This window comes from Raphanus sativus, chromosome 2 (genome assembly GCF_000801105.2).
Source record: "Raphanus sativus cultivar WK10039 chromosome 2, ASM80110v3, whole genome shotgun sequence".
Taxonomy (NCBI): domain Eukaryota; kingdom Viridiplantae; phylum Streptophyta; class Magnoliopsida; order Brassicales; family Brassicaceae; genus Raphanus; species Raphanus sativus.
In genome coordinates this window covers 40,214,963-40,230,965 of record NC_079512.1, presented here as the reverse complement: position 1 = coordinate 40,230,965, position 16,003 = coordinate 40,214,963, and the positions used below count along the sequence as shown (strand labels likewise).

The 16,003-nt window shown below is 36.3% G+C and overlaps 2 protein-coding genes across 2 annotated transcripts; one reads left to right on the top strand and one right to left on the bottom strand.

Moving 5' to 3' along the window:
* Positions 1 to 209: 209 nt before the first annotated feature.
* On the bottom strand, positions 210 to 3,686 carry LOC108843580 (protein SMAX1-LIKE 2). Its single transcript, XM_018616809.2, has 3 exons — positions 2,137 to 3,686; positions 1,826 to 2,051; positions 210 to 1,728 (listed from the first exon to the last, which is right to left on the bottom strand). The coding sequence occupies exons 1-3, from the start codon at positions 3,288 to 3,290 to the stop codon at positions 391 to 393; spliced, it is 2,718 nt and encodes a 905-aa protein (XP_018472311.2). The 5' UTR covers positions 3,291 to 3,686; the 3' UTR covers positions 210 to 390.
* A 9,135-nt stretch (positions 3,687 to 12,821) lies between these two features.
* On the top strand, positions 12,822 to 15,997 carry LOC108818345 (diacylglycerol kinase 7). The gene is made up of 10 exons (XM_018591304.2): positions 12,822 to 13,388; positions 14,010 to 14,132; positions 14,217 to 14,354; positions 14,439 to 14,688; positions 14,765 to 14,847; positions 14,933 to 15,003; positions 15,097 to 15,174; positions 15,263 to 15,350; positions 15,458 to 15,574; positions 15,656 to 15,997. The coding sequence occupies exons 1-10, from the start codon at positions 13,014 to 13,016 to the stop codon at positions 15,812 to 15,814; spliced, it is 1,482 nt and encodes a 493-aa protein (XP_018446806.1). The 5' UTR covers positions 12,822 to 13,013; the 3' UTR covers positions 15,815 to 15,997.
* Positions 15,998 to 16,003: the final 6 nt, after the last annotated feature.

The window sequence follows — 16,003 nt, the reverse complement described above, 5'->3', positions numbered from 1 at the left end:
ACGAGAGACTATAATATATTGAATAATATATTTCCATTAAACTCCAAGAAGAAACATACGAAAGAATAATCAAATGTAACCCTGAATAAAGTAGTAAAAATCCACTATGTCACCACTAAGGTCTCTGTATGTTAATTAATTTCGTATTACTAGGAGATCCTCCTATTCTTTTTGTGGAAGTATCAACTATCAACTTTCAACTTTCATAGTATCATAAAAAGGATGTAAATTATTCTGAGCCGTTGATAACTCTTTTTTACTGTAATGTTTACCGAACTTTTCTCTCCCCGCCAAAGACGGTTTGGAGACATAACACTATTTACATCTTTCCCCCTTCCCCAATTCATTAATTACGAATCCACCCCTCCTTACCAACAAAAAAAAAATTACTCAAACGACCACTGTTCTTATACTACTCGGAAGATAACCTCCAGAATTTCGATCACTTACATCATCTTCAAACTGAATCCTAATCACAGAATCTTCTGAAGAAGAACACACTCGAGACTTTACGCTATTCAAGCTCGAACCCATTGCTTCCTCAAGCCACTCCTCTAAGCTAATCTTGCTAAGCCAAATAGCACCAGCGATCCTCTCCAGAGCCTCGTCTTCGATCTCCACCGCGAGACCGTCACCGAAACGTTTCTTTAAAGATTCCGCAGTTTTGCTCTTGATCGAACCAAAATCGACCGGTCTAAAGACTATAGCGTCGTCTGCTAACGCCACTAGCTTGTGGAGGAAGTTACTATTGTCCTCTTGTTCGTTGTGCTCGACCGTTACATCACTAGACGAATCAACCTCGACCGCTTCGTTCAAATCAAAACATATCTCTTTCCTCTGCTTTGTCTGATCATTGCAAAGCCAGTTTGGTTTGCGTTTACGTGTACTGCTTCCGTTGCAAACAGAGAGTCTTAACGTCCATCCTCTGCTGCCCACCAGACTCTCTAGTCTCGTCTCGTCGATAGGAACAACGTTCCCCGCTAAACCGAGCGATGAATCCGTAGTCAGGATTATAATAACGTTCCCTAGACTAACCTCACGTCCATACGAATCGCAGATCCTCCCTCGTTCCATCGCTAGCTTCACGTTGTTACGCAGCAACACATCAGCTTCATCGATGTCTTCCATCACGATAACCGCAAACGGGTTTCTCCTAACCGTTTCCGCTAATCTATCCAACGCCGTTTTGCCTCGGAGGCTTAAACCATCGTCGGTCCGTGAACGCGAACCGAGGCTGATGGTTATCGGTTGGCTTCCTCCAGAGACGAGATCGGACAGCGCAGACGCCATTCTGGTCTTCCCGGTTCTGTCTGGACCGGTGAACATTAACCAAATATCACCCTTTGATCTCCCGTTTCCGTGTTTGCATTCTGTAATCGCTGAAGCTACCGAAGAGGCTGCGTCGTGCTGCCACCAGACGCTTTTAGCTAAGCCCTTGAGTAGCTTCTTGAATAGATCAATATCAAAAGAATCTCCTAGCTTTCCAATACGCTCTTCACGAGACTTCTTCTCCCGTGAGGATACACCTTTGTTATTAGGTCGTCCTAGTACCAAATCTGTACCGATCGGACTCCCTGGTGGAGTTATGTTCGATATTGGGTTGGGTTTCATGATAGACGACAAGGACGAAGGAGATGTTGTTCTTTCAGACGGAGACTGTTTCGGATGTAAACGCAAACACAAGTCGTTCCATTTCTTCTGCAACTCCACGATCTCTTGATCTTTGGTCTAATAAAAACAAACAAAACAAAAATTAATATTCAAATGCAAAAAAGAAAAAAAAAACGGTTTCTTATGTTTGAATCAATTCACCAATAAGACTTACAGGTTTCTTGTCACCGACGCTGTCAACTTTAGCGTTCTGCAGCCACTGCGGCAAGACCGACCGGTTATCTCCGGTTAACGATTTTTCCAATTTAGCAACATCGTTTTCATAACCTTGCAAACACCGAGGGCAACAGCTCATTTTACCCGCCGGAATCTGAGAGGTTCTCGTCGGAGATATATTGTTACTGTTTAATAACAAAGTATTGTTGTTGTTGCTCCCAAGCCTGAGCAAAACAAAAATAGAACCAAAAATATAAAACTGAGACTTTGTCCGAAAATTTAATAACAGTGGAATAAAAAGACACAAACCTTTGGAACATGGTCGGAAGAAGAAGAGATTTGTTGGCGATCGGAATGGCTTGAAGATCGCAGTCGTTCTCCATGGAAGGGTAATAAACCTGACAACGTAGATAAGTCTCACAAGTGGCCGTACCAATGAAATACAACCTCCCTTTGTATCTCTCCAAAAGCTTCCTCATCTCCACCACAGCTCCTAAACCGCCTCCTCCTCCGTTGTTCGCCGCTAACCACTTCAAATCTCCGAGATCGAGAACAACACCACCGGTTAACTCCGAGTTACCTAACCGAGTCTCAACTAAACCGGAGATTTCGCCGAACCTCGTCGACTCGTTCTCTAGCCGGATCACCTGGAAACCGCGAAGCGGTCCGTCGGAGAGTTCTCCGGTCTCGATCTTCCTTAGAATCTCTTTCACGAGAATCTGAGGCTCCGAGTCGCCGACGAGAACCGGGTTTCTTTTCCGGGTCCGGGTCATAACCTCCATGACACGTTTAGCTTCGTCTGTCCTCTGCATCACCATCCCACCCCCGGAGGAGGAGACGTTTTGCTGTAACCGGGGATTAACGTAAGGATTCCGGTTAACCGGAACCGGTACAGGTCGATAACCGAACCCGATTGAAGACGTGTTAACTATCCCGGTTTGTCTCGGAGTAACGGAATTACCGGAAAGCGACTGTTCGATCGCGGATTTGACGGCGGGGCTAGAGAAGCTAGCCTCCCGCATGACCCGGCTTACGCTCGGGTCGTCGAGGATCGAAATGATGAGCTGCTCGAGCTCGACTTTCACGGCCAGAAGCGGCTGCTGCTGCTGCTCGGGGCAACCGCGCCGCTGGTGAGCCTGCGCGCGTTTTAAAGCCGCGGTTAGTGCGTTTGAAAGCAGAGGCGGCTCCTGCGTTTGCGATGTGGTTGTAGTGGGGAGGCGTTCGAGGGCGACGCTGAAACAGAGCTCGAGAGCTCGGCACTGGAGTGGGTGAGAGGAGTTTGGGTGTGATTTGATGCAGGCTTGTCGGAGAAAACCAGAGGAGGAGGATAAGAGAGTGGCCGCCACGTGGAGAGGAGTCGTGTGGCCATGGTTGCGACGTGTCGCCTCGGCGATCGACTGGTTAAGAACAGTCGCTGCTTCCGGCGTCAACGTTTGCTGTATTGTAATCAAATCTGCTCTCATCTCAACAACAACAACAACAAGAAAGAAAAGGTATTGGCTGCTGTTTTTTTTCTCTATGTTATCTTAATGAGAAGAAACCTTTGCACAAAGAGCTTTTCTGGACCGGCCAAGATATTAAAATTTAATAAGAAAGTGAAAGAAAGTTTTGGCAGGGAAAATTGTTTATCAGGTAAAAAAAGGAGCAACACAAAAGATGGCTTTTTACAGAAAAACCAAAAGCGATCAACAGAAAGGTAAAAAATAGAAGCTTTTTCAAAAAGTTATCTCTCTCTTTCTCTGATGTCTCTGTTCTTGACTCACTGTGGATTTGCAGTGTATCTGTCTTGTGTGTGAGAGCGCGCGTGGGGGGGAAAAAGATTGGTGAAGGAAAAGAAAGATGGGATCATCTGCTTCACAAGAACTTCGAAACTTTTTCACAGCTTTTCAATGTCTATCTATTTGAATTTATTCGACGCCAAATATTATAACATCGGTTTGAAATTACCAAGCTGTCCTTTTTTTGTTTGCAGCTACAATGGGACAAAGGCCTCAAAGTCATTAACTTGGTTTGAAAATTGCGTTAGTTTCTACCTTTTTGGACCATAAACATCCAACTGATATTCGTAATATTAAGACTAAAATATTTGGTTTGACAGAATAAGTGTTTTCCAAAATTTTAAATGAACGTTATTTTTGGGGGTGTAACCAGTAGTTCATCTACAAGATATAACATTTGTCTTTGTAATTTGCTATACGGTTGCGAAATATATATATTTTTTTATAAAAAAATACGCTTAGAATTTGTATTTATTGTCACTACTTTCGGATGAGTGTGGAAAAAAAGGTAACAACTAAACAATGTTTTGATGACGCAATAAAAGTTGAATCTAGTCAGAGAAATAAGACAAACTAGTTTCACGCGTTTGAAGCTAGCGCGTGTAAGACATCGCTTCAGTGTTTCGTTTCTGATCGTAAAGGGAGGTGTGCTCACGTGCCACTGAAAACGTGTAGGTGAAAAAATCTTTTTACTTTTTATTTGTTTTTATCATTTTTGGGTTTTACCTTTAAAAACGAAATATCTGTGTTTCACACGCAATCCCTGCAAAAGGAATCGCCAGAAAAAGCTTTCACCTTTTCGTATTTGCCTTTTTACTCTCTTCTGACTCATTTCCGCCGTTTCAAAAGTTATTCCTTTTTAATCTTTTGTTAGAATTTTGCAACTAATTAATAAATAAATTATTAATATCTTAGTTTAATAAATGTTGTGTCTATATACCATGCACACATTTAAAATAAAACTATACTTGTATTGTATATATTTTGTTCATATAAAAAGTACCACCACAATGAATGGTCGTAAACCGATATGTATATTTATCACATGTGATTCCTAGTTTTATTCACAATCTTGAAGAAAAAACTCCAGCTCCATTTTATTTTTCGTTTTGAAATAGAGTTTAAAGTAAAAGTGTGTCAATAGTACTTTATTTTTTACTCTATATAAATTAAAATATAGATTTACTCTAAATATAAAGTAATTTGTTTTTTTGTTAATCACTATATTTTCACTCTAAAATAGAGTACCATTGGAATAAATTCCAAATTTATTATAAAGTTATTATATTTTAGAGTGAAAAATAGTGTGAACCACTGAAAATGATCTTATACTTTTACGTAATACCAGAAAAAAAAATTTATACAACAGTCGTTCCACAACAGAAAAATATTCCCAAAGCCAAATTTATTTTGAGAAGGGGAGTGTAGAAAAAAAAATCCATAGACGTAAGTATTTCAAGGCTAGGTTAATTTGACAGATGATTTGAAACTAAACATTTTGACATTTCTTGTTCGATTATTTATTGAGTTTTTCCTATGCAAGTTTCTTGTTTATATTTTGCAATGAAATACATTTGAACTTCTCATAATGAACGACGATCACAATGAACATATAACTTAACTTTGAAGCTGAAGAAACGAAACCAAGAGCTCTTGGCCTAGTGGTAATGGAACTCCAGCTGGAGTGCCCGCCCTGGGTTCGAGTCGCCTTACCAATATTCCCACCTATAACCGTGCGTGCCCGGATGGAAGGTCTCGTGGGAATTAGTTTGGATTTACCGCCTGGGAACCCCACGGTTATAAAACAAAAAAAAAAACGATCAGAAACATGATAAAAAGATACAACACAAATACTTTTAGAGTTGCTATTTTGACTGAAGGCGATAATGTTTATAACATACACAAAACTTTTTCTTTAAAAGCAAGATATATAGCCCCCTAAACCAATTTGATACAAATAACCAAATGCTTGACGACACCTTGACATCCTTTTGGAACAAATAAACAAATCACAAAGATCATAACATTGATTTTGAACTCAACAATAACAATTCACTTTTTCATTACTTGGATAAAGAATATTAAATGCTGAGACAAGAATTGTAAGGTCATCACATGTGCCGATGTGCGAGCCGACCCAATAAATTCAGAGACCATTTAATACACAATCTATTTTGTGCAAAAAGACTCTTACTTCTTGATCAAAAAAAAAAAAAAAGAACTCTTACTTCTACACCAAACTCATTGTCTTTATTTCATTTGTTACCCTTCATAATTGTTACATTTCATTTGTTAGAACCAATAATGCAAGGAAACTCAAATACATATATTCATGTTTCAATAAAATAATTAGTGGATATATTGATTGGCCAAGAGATCCATCTACTGTAAAAACTCTATAAATAATAATGTTGGGACTATAAAATTTATAATTTATAGAATTATTAATTTAGGAGATTTTTTTAGATTTCTATTTTTAAAAAAAATATTTTAATGTAGAAAAACGAAAATAATATTTCATTTATGATATTATATATTGGTTAGGTTTTATAGATTTGAATTTTAACTATTTTCATTAGATTATTGATATATTTCATGTATAGTGAATAAATATCATATAATACAAATTTTATATGCAATTCAATAAAATTAAAATAAAATTAGAGATGAAAGATATACAGCAATAGATTTATATATGTTTATATAAAATTTACTGTAGTTATTAATTTATGATCTAGTGGGATCATATATATTTATATAAAAATTTATTGTCTATTATTATTTTATCGATATGTCTATTATTTTACATCAACCAAACTTGAAATGGAATAAATTTATTAATTTATTGTGTTTGTTAACTTATCAAATATTAATTTATAAAAAAATACTATAGTTTAAGATGAATAAATCAGTCGCTGAAAGTTGTTGAAACTCAAAAGCAACAGAAAGAAAAATAAAAAAGTATTTAAATAGTCGATGAAACTATCTGCATGCAATTTACAAAATAACTTTATTTTTAGTTTAAAGATCACTATAAAAATAAATAAATAAATGAAAACTTAAGAGAATGCTGTAAATGCTTTTCGTCCATCATATTTTATACTCTTCCTGTTTTATTGTGTAGATAATTTTACATAAAGCACAAAGATAAGAAATTATTATTTAGTTATGTATGTGAAACTGTTTACATAAAGCACAAAGATAAGATAAGAAATTTTATATATAACTTAACATAAGCAGTTTTATTTAATTGATTGATTATACTATATCCAATAAAAAATATCTAAACACGTGAAACTGTTTACATTTTGAATCAAAAAAAAACTTAAAATTACTTACAAACAAAGGGAATAGTAGATATAAATAAAATATAAAATATAAAAAATAATTGGGTAACAGGGTAAGACTGAGTAACGCACGCTTTGCCTTTAGGGCTACGCGTTTATCGAGTTCACTCACTTTTTAACCAACTACTACTCCTTTGCAGCCTTTTTACACTAAACTTTTCTCTGTTATACTCTTCTCTTTTCCATATCCCACACACCCCTTCTTTTAACTTCCGAATATTCATTAACATTATCAATGGTATATGATTAGGACTAACTGAATAGGAGTACTACATTCATCGATAGAAGATATATCTCTTGTTTTTTTTTAAAAAGAACGAAAGGTTAACTAGGTAGACATCTGCAATATACTCCTATATACTATATGTCTCTACAATATTAGTGAGTTTTGGTTAACATATTCGTATAGTATCATAGCCAAATCCATCATCATCACCGCCCAAATATCATATACACTCCTTTTTTTTTTAAAGGAGTAAGTTAAAGTAATCTATTCTTCTAAAAGAAAAAAAAATATATTCTTCTTAGAAATCAAGACACATATATTACGATCTAAGATTGTCAAATGAGTTTCACATCTGAAAGTGAAAGCGTTAAATTAAGTTTTGGACTATCTTCGGATATCTTAATAGTTTCGGTTTAGATTGCAAATTTGCAAACCGAGTCATTCTGTACAGGTCTACGATGGGGTCTTTGGGTTCTTGGATCCAAAATAATGGTCTTCGACGAGACGGAAATTGTCGTGTAGCGATGGAATGAAAAGAAAAGAAAAGCTGACGCAAAAGAATAGATTTATCGCAAAAGGCCGATAAACATAAAAGTGCAAGTTTGCAAAGAAGGTAAGAGTTTCAGCTTTCTCCATTTATTACACTACACGTACAATTCTTGTCGACCTACTGTTTCTATCGCAATGACAACTTTGCCCTTTAGTTACCATTTTCCATATGGCATATACTACATATGAATCCTGGACAGATGAAAAAATCATTCTAAAGATTACTTATAAAACTTATTATACGTATAAAGATTAGACGGTGCATTTCAGTTTTTCCACTTGTGCAAAGTTATTTGATTGATAAATTCACCAACGTATTGGACATCACAATGCTAAGTACTAACGAAATATAGAGATATAGGAGGAATGGTAGAAGCTCTGCCTTCTCTCTAAGTTTAAGAGAGAGAAAGAGTCTTCGTGGTGGTTCCTCTTGGCGGTGATGATTCTGGCACACGGCGGTCTTTTCGATGTGGTGTGGCCGGTTCTGACTCCGGCGTCGCACTTTTCTCACGGTGGGCGGTTGGCTTTTCGACTCCGGGGAGTGGAGGTTTGTTCAACCTCGCGCCGCCGGCTTTGCTGTCTGACCCTCTCTCTTTTGGATGCGATGTAGCGGCTAAATCTTGGTTGGTTGGCTTTTTTCTTCGATTGAGATTCCGATTAGATCGGTGAAGCTCTCGGAGGAAGTGAAGCTGATATAGACAACTGGGATGGAGATTGAGTTTTGTTCCGGTGTAGTGGTGTTTCCGGTGGCTTGGGATGAGATATCGAGATTGACTCGATGTTTCTCTCCTTTTTAGTCCAGGCGGAAAAAGGGTGTCGGATTCTTTGACTCCGGTGAAGTTCCAGCGAAACTACAGGTGGTTTCGTCTTCTCCGGCGACGTCTTGGTGTTTGTGAATCAAAGCAGCGAGCGGGTGTCGCGTGGCGGTGGGAAGCGTATCGCTTAACGCGTGGATCGTCCTTTTTATTTTAGGACGCGTGGTCTGGGCGCGTGGTGGGTTGTGCCAATCAGTTTCTGGGCTGGGCTTTGTCCCATTGTCTTTAAGCCCATTAGTTTTGGGTTTTTGTTGGTTTTTCAGTTGTAGACCCGTTTGTTTTTGGTTTTTTTTGTGTTTGGTTCTGGGCTTTGCCTTTTAATAAAATAAAAGTTTAGCTGGCAAAAAAAAAGTACTAACGAAATATAGATCAGCGTTAAACCGAATCATTTATCGAAGTATTGGACATCATAATACTAACGAAACATAAATTAACGTTAAACCGAATCACAAATTGTTCAAATAAGGTTTTGTTTTGCTATTATACATTTTCCCTTTAATAATTTTTATAGTGTATAATTTATTCAACAAAATAATATATTTACAATATCTAAATATTTTTACCAAAAAATGAAATATTTCGAGAGATTAATAATTGCGCTTTCGAAATAATACTATTTTTAGTCATTTTATTTACTCCCAAATCGTACCTTTATTTCCATCAGATTTCCGATTGAGCTTTTAGTAATCATTTCATGAAGTTAACCATCTCTTAAAAGTTTCAATAAGATTTATCGACCACAAAAATATTTATTTCATATAATTTTTTTTGTTCAGCTATTATAGACATTTTGGAGTTTATAGGAACACTACACCTAACAAAAATGTCCCCACTTTTACGTAGTTGAAGAATAATAACATCGCTGTTCCAAACCACATTGTTCGTCCATGATGGTGGCAAAAACCCCTCTATTTTCTCCGACAAAACATATTCGTTCAAAAAAGCCTGCAAATATATAATTATGAAATGATGATTTCATCTCTATTTCTTTATAAGCGAGGAAATTGTAAAGTTAACAAAAGGCCCTGTGAGTTCTAAGTTGTTACCTGCTTTATAATGTTACATAAATGTATAAAAAATGTGTCAGTGACGTTATTAGATATCCCTTCAAATGGAGAAGGAAATCTTATCCCCTGATTCTGAGGCTGGTTAATTAGGAAGGGTGAGACAATTCATTAAAAAATTGCATTCACGCAAAGGAAGACTACAGTCTAGGTCAAAATGTATTTATCAAAGACAGATACCCACGCGTGCACAAAATAAAAATAAAAAAAAAAGACATACCCACGCAACAAAAAATACTCAACACGTCTGACTACTACCGATGAATATGACGAGTCAAAATTGCTAACGAGAAGATTGACTAACCCATGTATTAAGATATTGTAAACCCCAATTTTAAATATAAGCTAAATCCAGTAACTAGCAAGAGCATGATTTTGGGGATTTCTTACGGAGATGTTATTAGCGGAATATAAGAGTCTTTCCATAAGAGTTCCACAATAATCATGCTCTAAGTTTATTACTAGTTGATACGGCCGAATCACATTAATAGCTCATTTATTTTGTACTCCTTCCGTTTTATAATATTTTTTTATTGCACAAAGATTAATAAAACTAAAATTTTCTGAAAAAAATATTTCAAAGATATAATATTAAAACCAGTTAACCAATACCAAAAAATACAGTAAAATTTAATTGGCTAAATTTAATTGGCCAAACAGTTTTCAATAAAGTTAAAATTAATCTTAAAATCTCAAAACTTCATCTAATTTGAAACAAAATACTCTTTCTAAAATATTATTTATATTGAAACAGAGGGAGTAATAAATACAAATTCTTAGGTGTACTTTCAGTGATTCAAGTGTCACATGATAGGGAAAATGAGCATTTTATTCCCCAACTATTTTGAAATCAACATTTTTAATATCTAAGTATTGCTTGCGCAAAATTATTCCCGAACTAATTGTTGACTGCGCAAAATTGACCATAAAATAGTCAACTGTTAAAATTTAAACAGAAACTAATTTTCGGTTTAAACTTTTCATTTAATTAAAAAAAAAATCAACTGTATTACATATCAAAAATCCTGTTGATTTTATGCATTTATAGAACTTATTCCCGAACTAATTTTCTGTTTAAATTTTAACAGTTGACTATTTCATGGTCAATTTATAGAACTAATCCCGAACTAATTGTTGACTCCTAAATGAAAAGTTTAAACCGAAATCTAAATCTTAAACTGGATTACATATCAAAAATCAACTGTAAGAACAAGTCTCAGTGTTTGGGTTCATATCATATGCGATCGATACTCCAAAACTGTGCATGAATCGTCGAATCCACGTGGGTCATGCACATGGGCGGATCTAGGAGAGCTTTTAATAAGGGGCAGTTACAAAAAAATTAAATTAACCGGGAGCTTTGTCATTGAATTTGATCCAATCTCTTGATGATTACTTAAAGAAAAAAAAAATTAGTCGGGGGCGTGATCCCGTTGCTCACAATATACGTCCGCCCCTGGTCATGCATGACATTTTTTTTAGGTAACTATTTTCTATATAGTTAGAAAATAAAAGTTTGTATAATTTGATTCCATTCAAAATAGCGAATTGAAAACAAACTGAATCATAATTTTTATTTTTGTTTCGGACGCGGTTTCGAGAGTTTGACACCAAGAAAATGTGAATTGTGTGTACCCCTGATGACTACATCTACATGTCCACCTTTCCCTCTCACTGTCCACAACAATTTGGCAGTCTTCCAATTTCGATTTCTATCACTCTATGCCTCCTTTTTCTTTTGCCAGCCACTAGTATTACTTTTCTTTTGGTGGTCAGAACCAGTTATATCATTATATGCTAATCCACACATTTTATATAATTTTCACTAATATCCAAATTCAGATAAATTTGAAAGACACCAAAAATTGTTTATGGTGTGAAAATGATGCCTAACCAATAACAAGGATGATTTCGATAAGCAAATTGATTTACTAACATTTTGAAAATAGTTATGTTAGTTTAAGATTCAAAACTAATTAAAACAACTCATTGCAAAATCAGATTGGTTATGATTCAACATTTCATGTTCTAAAAATTTCCAACCAATATGAATTATTATATGATGTATAGTTGAAACGTCTCTGCAAATTTGAATTTTATAAGTTTGATTTAAATTTGTTTTAAAAGTTTTCGATAAATAAAAAAGTATACAAATTTTAAACCAAGTTTTTTTGGATCGGTTTCGTTTATCCGGATTAAACACCTTTTCATAAGATTTTTTGTATAGTTATAAACTTTTATTGGATTCTTCTCAAGGTGAGAACTAAATTATGAGAATTAATTGTCGATAAAGGATCTGTGGAAGTATAGGGCCTTTACACTACTAGTGGACTATAAAACCACACACCCATAGCTATTGTGGGCTTTAGTTAGTTAAGACATGGATCCAAAATCCGGCTCCATATTACTTCTGTTGAATTGAAGACGCCGGCACCATGTAATCAATTGAATAGACTTTTCTTCTTTTCGTTTACTCACTTACGTTCAAATGTTTTCCTCTCTGTCTTTGGGAGTGACAATTTATCAACTGATATATAGAGTGAAACTTGGATATGGTTTAGGTATTCTCACAACTTTTCTCTCTCACTCAGCTCTAGACGTGGTTGTACTTGTGGACTTGTAATAATGTTTTTCAAAGCTAAAAAGAGAAAATCAATTCTAGACTCTAGTAAACTAAAAGTGGTTATGCAACACACCGTTGATAAGATGCAATAAATATCTGGATATGACAGCTTCACGATCCAACAACACCAGTAATGTCATCCTGACCCAGTCCACTGCTTTGTGATTGTCCTTTTTACCCTTTTACATTCATAACGTGCGGCAAGTACCTCGCCTTTGATACACTGCTTTATATATTTCTGAATCCAAACCGTATATCAAATCTGCCGTTCATAAGATCTTACGAGTTATTACGGCAAGCATGTAAAAATAATAATTGAGTATATAGCTCAAAGAACAAAAGAAAAACATCTTCTTATTGTATTGACTCTAGTAATGTTCTTATGTCTGCTCGGTCAGTTACCTTCCAGTCTTTTTTTTTGGCACAAGTCACCTTCCAGTCTAAACTTCAAAATTTGCTCACAAGAAAGAACAAAAATCAAGTAAACTTTATAAAGCTAAAAGTGGCAATTGTGTAAATACGTAGTCCACATATGGGCATTTCAATTAAAGTGTAGAAAAGTCATAAATAAAACTTTTCGGGGAAAATCTAATAAACACATGCACATCGCATCGAACCGAACATACAGATTTGCTCTGTCTTCGAAACACTTTAAAAATCTTTAAAATAATTTTTTTTTTAAAAAGCTTTTGAATTGTCTCGGGAACAAAACTCAAGTCTTCGAAGTTCGATCAAGTTTCAGTTTTTAATCTGTTCCCTAACGAATTCGATCACCGGAGAGAATATGGAGACACCGAGGTCCGTCGGCGAGGCGTCGACGACTAACTTCGTGGTTGCACGACCGTCGGCGAAGACTGACGATGCGGTGACGACGAGAGGCTGCGGTTTCGGTAACCTAGCGTGGGTAGGCGTAGACAGAGAGGAGCTTCGTCGGAGGATAGTGATGCCTGAGTATCTCCGACTCGCCATGCGAGATTGCATCGAGCGGAAAGACTCCACCGCGGTTCCGGACCATTTGTTACTTCCCGGCGCCGCAGCCGCCACTGAGGAGTTAGCTCCTCCTCATGCACCGATGGTTGTGTTTATTAACCCGAAAAGCGGAGGTCGTCATGGACCTGTTCTTAAAGAGAGGCTTCAACAGTTGATGAGCGACGAACAGGTCAGTGTTCCTGTTTTTTTTTTTTCTTTTTCTTTTTTGTATATCAGACATTAAAGATCGTAACTCTCGAACTCATCTAGATTATGTGAAGAGGATCTTAAATTTAGATTTGGGTTTGCCTTAATTTTCTACTTAACTGGATTTGGGTTTAGATTGTGAATGGAACCACTCTGATCTAAAGTATATGGTACTAATAGAATCTATGTGGATTTGAGAGTGACCACATTCTTAGTGTACTGTTCTGTCATGATTTAATCTTCTGTCATGATCTAAAGTATATGGTACAAATAGAATCTATGTGAATTTGAGAGTGACGACATTCTTAGTGTACTGTTCTGTCATGATTTTTAATCTTTTGTCTTTCTCTGATTCTAACTAGTGGATGTTAGTTAACACACTATTTTGGCTTATGATTGTGACTCGTCAGTTAAAAAAGTTTATTGGTACTTGAAAAAGGTTATAAAACTTTTCTTGTCATGGAAAAGGGCAGAAACTTTATTACTTGGATTGTTGTTGATATTTGAAGGGTAAAAATACTTTGGAGGTTTTTTTTTTTTTTGCTTTTCTTGATAATTGTACTTTGCTTTGTGAGCACATGGGATGGTGGTTATACAATTACAGGTATTTGATCTCACAGAAGTGAAACCCCATGAATTTGTACGGTACGGTTTGGCGTGTTTGGAGACGATTGCAGCCAAAGGAGATGAATGCGCAAGAGAATGCAGAGAAAGGATTCGGATCATGGTGACTAATAGATATACATATACACATTCTTTTAAACTTTAGCAGTTCGAATTGGATCTGTTAAATTAATGGCAATGATGATAGGTGGCAGGTGGTGATGGTACAGTTGGTTGGGTACTTGGTTGTCTCGGTGAGCTTCACAAAGAAGGAAAATCACATATTCCTCCCGTTGGTGTCATTCCTCTTGGTACAGGAAACGACCTCTCCAGGAGTTTTAATTGGGTGAGTGAGTGAGTGAGTCTAATAATGTTTTCTTTTAGGTAATGCTTTTGAAACAACTGTTTCTCACTCTCCATCTCTCTTTAGGGTGGTGCATTTCCTTTTGCTTGGAGATCTGCTATGAAAAGAACATTGCACCGAGCGACTCTAGGTCCTGTTGCTAAATTAGATAGCTGGAGTATTGTAGTGTCGATGCCATCCGGAGAAGTCGTTGATCCTCCTTATTCTTTGAAGCCTTCAGAAGAAACTGCACTTGACCAGGCTTTGGATGCTGAAGGGGATGTACCTCCTAAAGCAAAGTCCTACGAAGGAGTGTTCTACAACTACTTCAGCATAGGTAACTTACTCTTTTCGGTATCCTTGTACACATTTTATCTTTTCTTTTGAGGTAACACTTGTATTGTTTTGTTAAGGTATGGACGCTCAAGTTGCATATGGATTCCATCATCTTCGCAATGAGAAACCGTATCTAGCTCAAGGTCCCGTTACAAATAAGGTTGTTATAGATTTGTTGAACCTTGAATCTTCCATGGTGTATTGGTTAAGCTTGTTTTGTAATGAGATTATTAATCACACTGCAGATTATTTATTCAAGTTACAGTTGCACTCAAGGTTGGTTTTGCACGCCTTGTGTCAGCAATCCGGGTTTAAGGTTAGTATTTCTAGTGAAGAGCTTCTTATGAGCTTACTCATCTCCTAGCTATTGTTGTGTGTGTGACATGTTGTGGTAAGATGAATTTTGTAGGGGACTAAGAAACATAATGAAAATCCACATTAAAAAGGCAAATTGCTCAGAATGGGAAGAGATCCTGATTCCTAAAAGGTACAAAAAGTTTAATTATTACATACATTGGTTAAAAAATAATTATCATTCACTTTTACAATCTGTGTTTTTGGTTTTGTACATATAGCGTGAGATCCATTGTGGTATTGAATCTTGATAATTATGGAAGTGGAAGACATCCATGGGGTAATCTGAAACCAAACTATTTAGAGAAGGTAATGTTTTTCTTTTATTCAGTACGCTAATCTTTTGTTTCTTTGCTTGCTGTTCAAGCTTCTTCAAAGAAATAGTTTTTTTTTGGGGTTTTTGTTCGTTTTTACAGAGAGGATTTGTGGAGGCACATTGTGATGATGGGCTGATAGAGATTTTCGGTTTGAAGCAAGGTTGGCATGCGTCATTTGTAATGGCTCAAATCATCACGGCTAAGCACATTGCTCAGGTATAGAAAACACTTCTGCCCTCGGTCCTGTCCCGGTTTAGCCTCGGTTTCATCTTGACCGGTTTTTATCAATATTTTCAGGCTGCTGCTATTAGGTTTGAACTGAGAGGAGGTGATTGGAAAGATGCGTTTCTGCAAATGGATGGTGAGCCATGGAAGCAACCGATGAAAACTGATTATTCTACTTTTGTGGAGATAAAGAAAGTTCCTTTTCAGTCGCTAATGATCAATGGTGAATGATCTTGAGCATTTTCCAGAGATTTAATGAGATGATGTGATAGAGAAAAAAAAAGAGGATCCTTATTTCACATGTATTTTTTATTAAGTAGTCAAAATAGTCATCTCTGTTCAGCTTCTGTTGCTGCAGATGTTGTTGTTGTTGTTGTGCCTGTTGTGCCTATGAAGAATGTATTTGTAGAAGGGATTGTA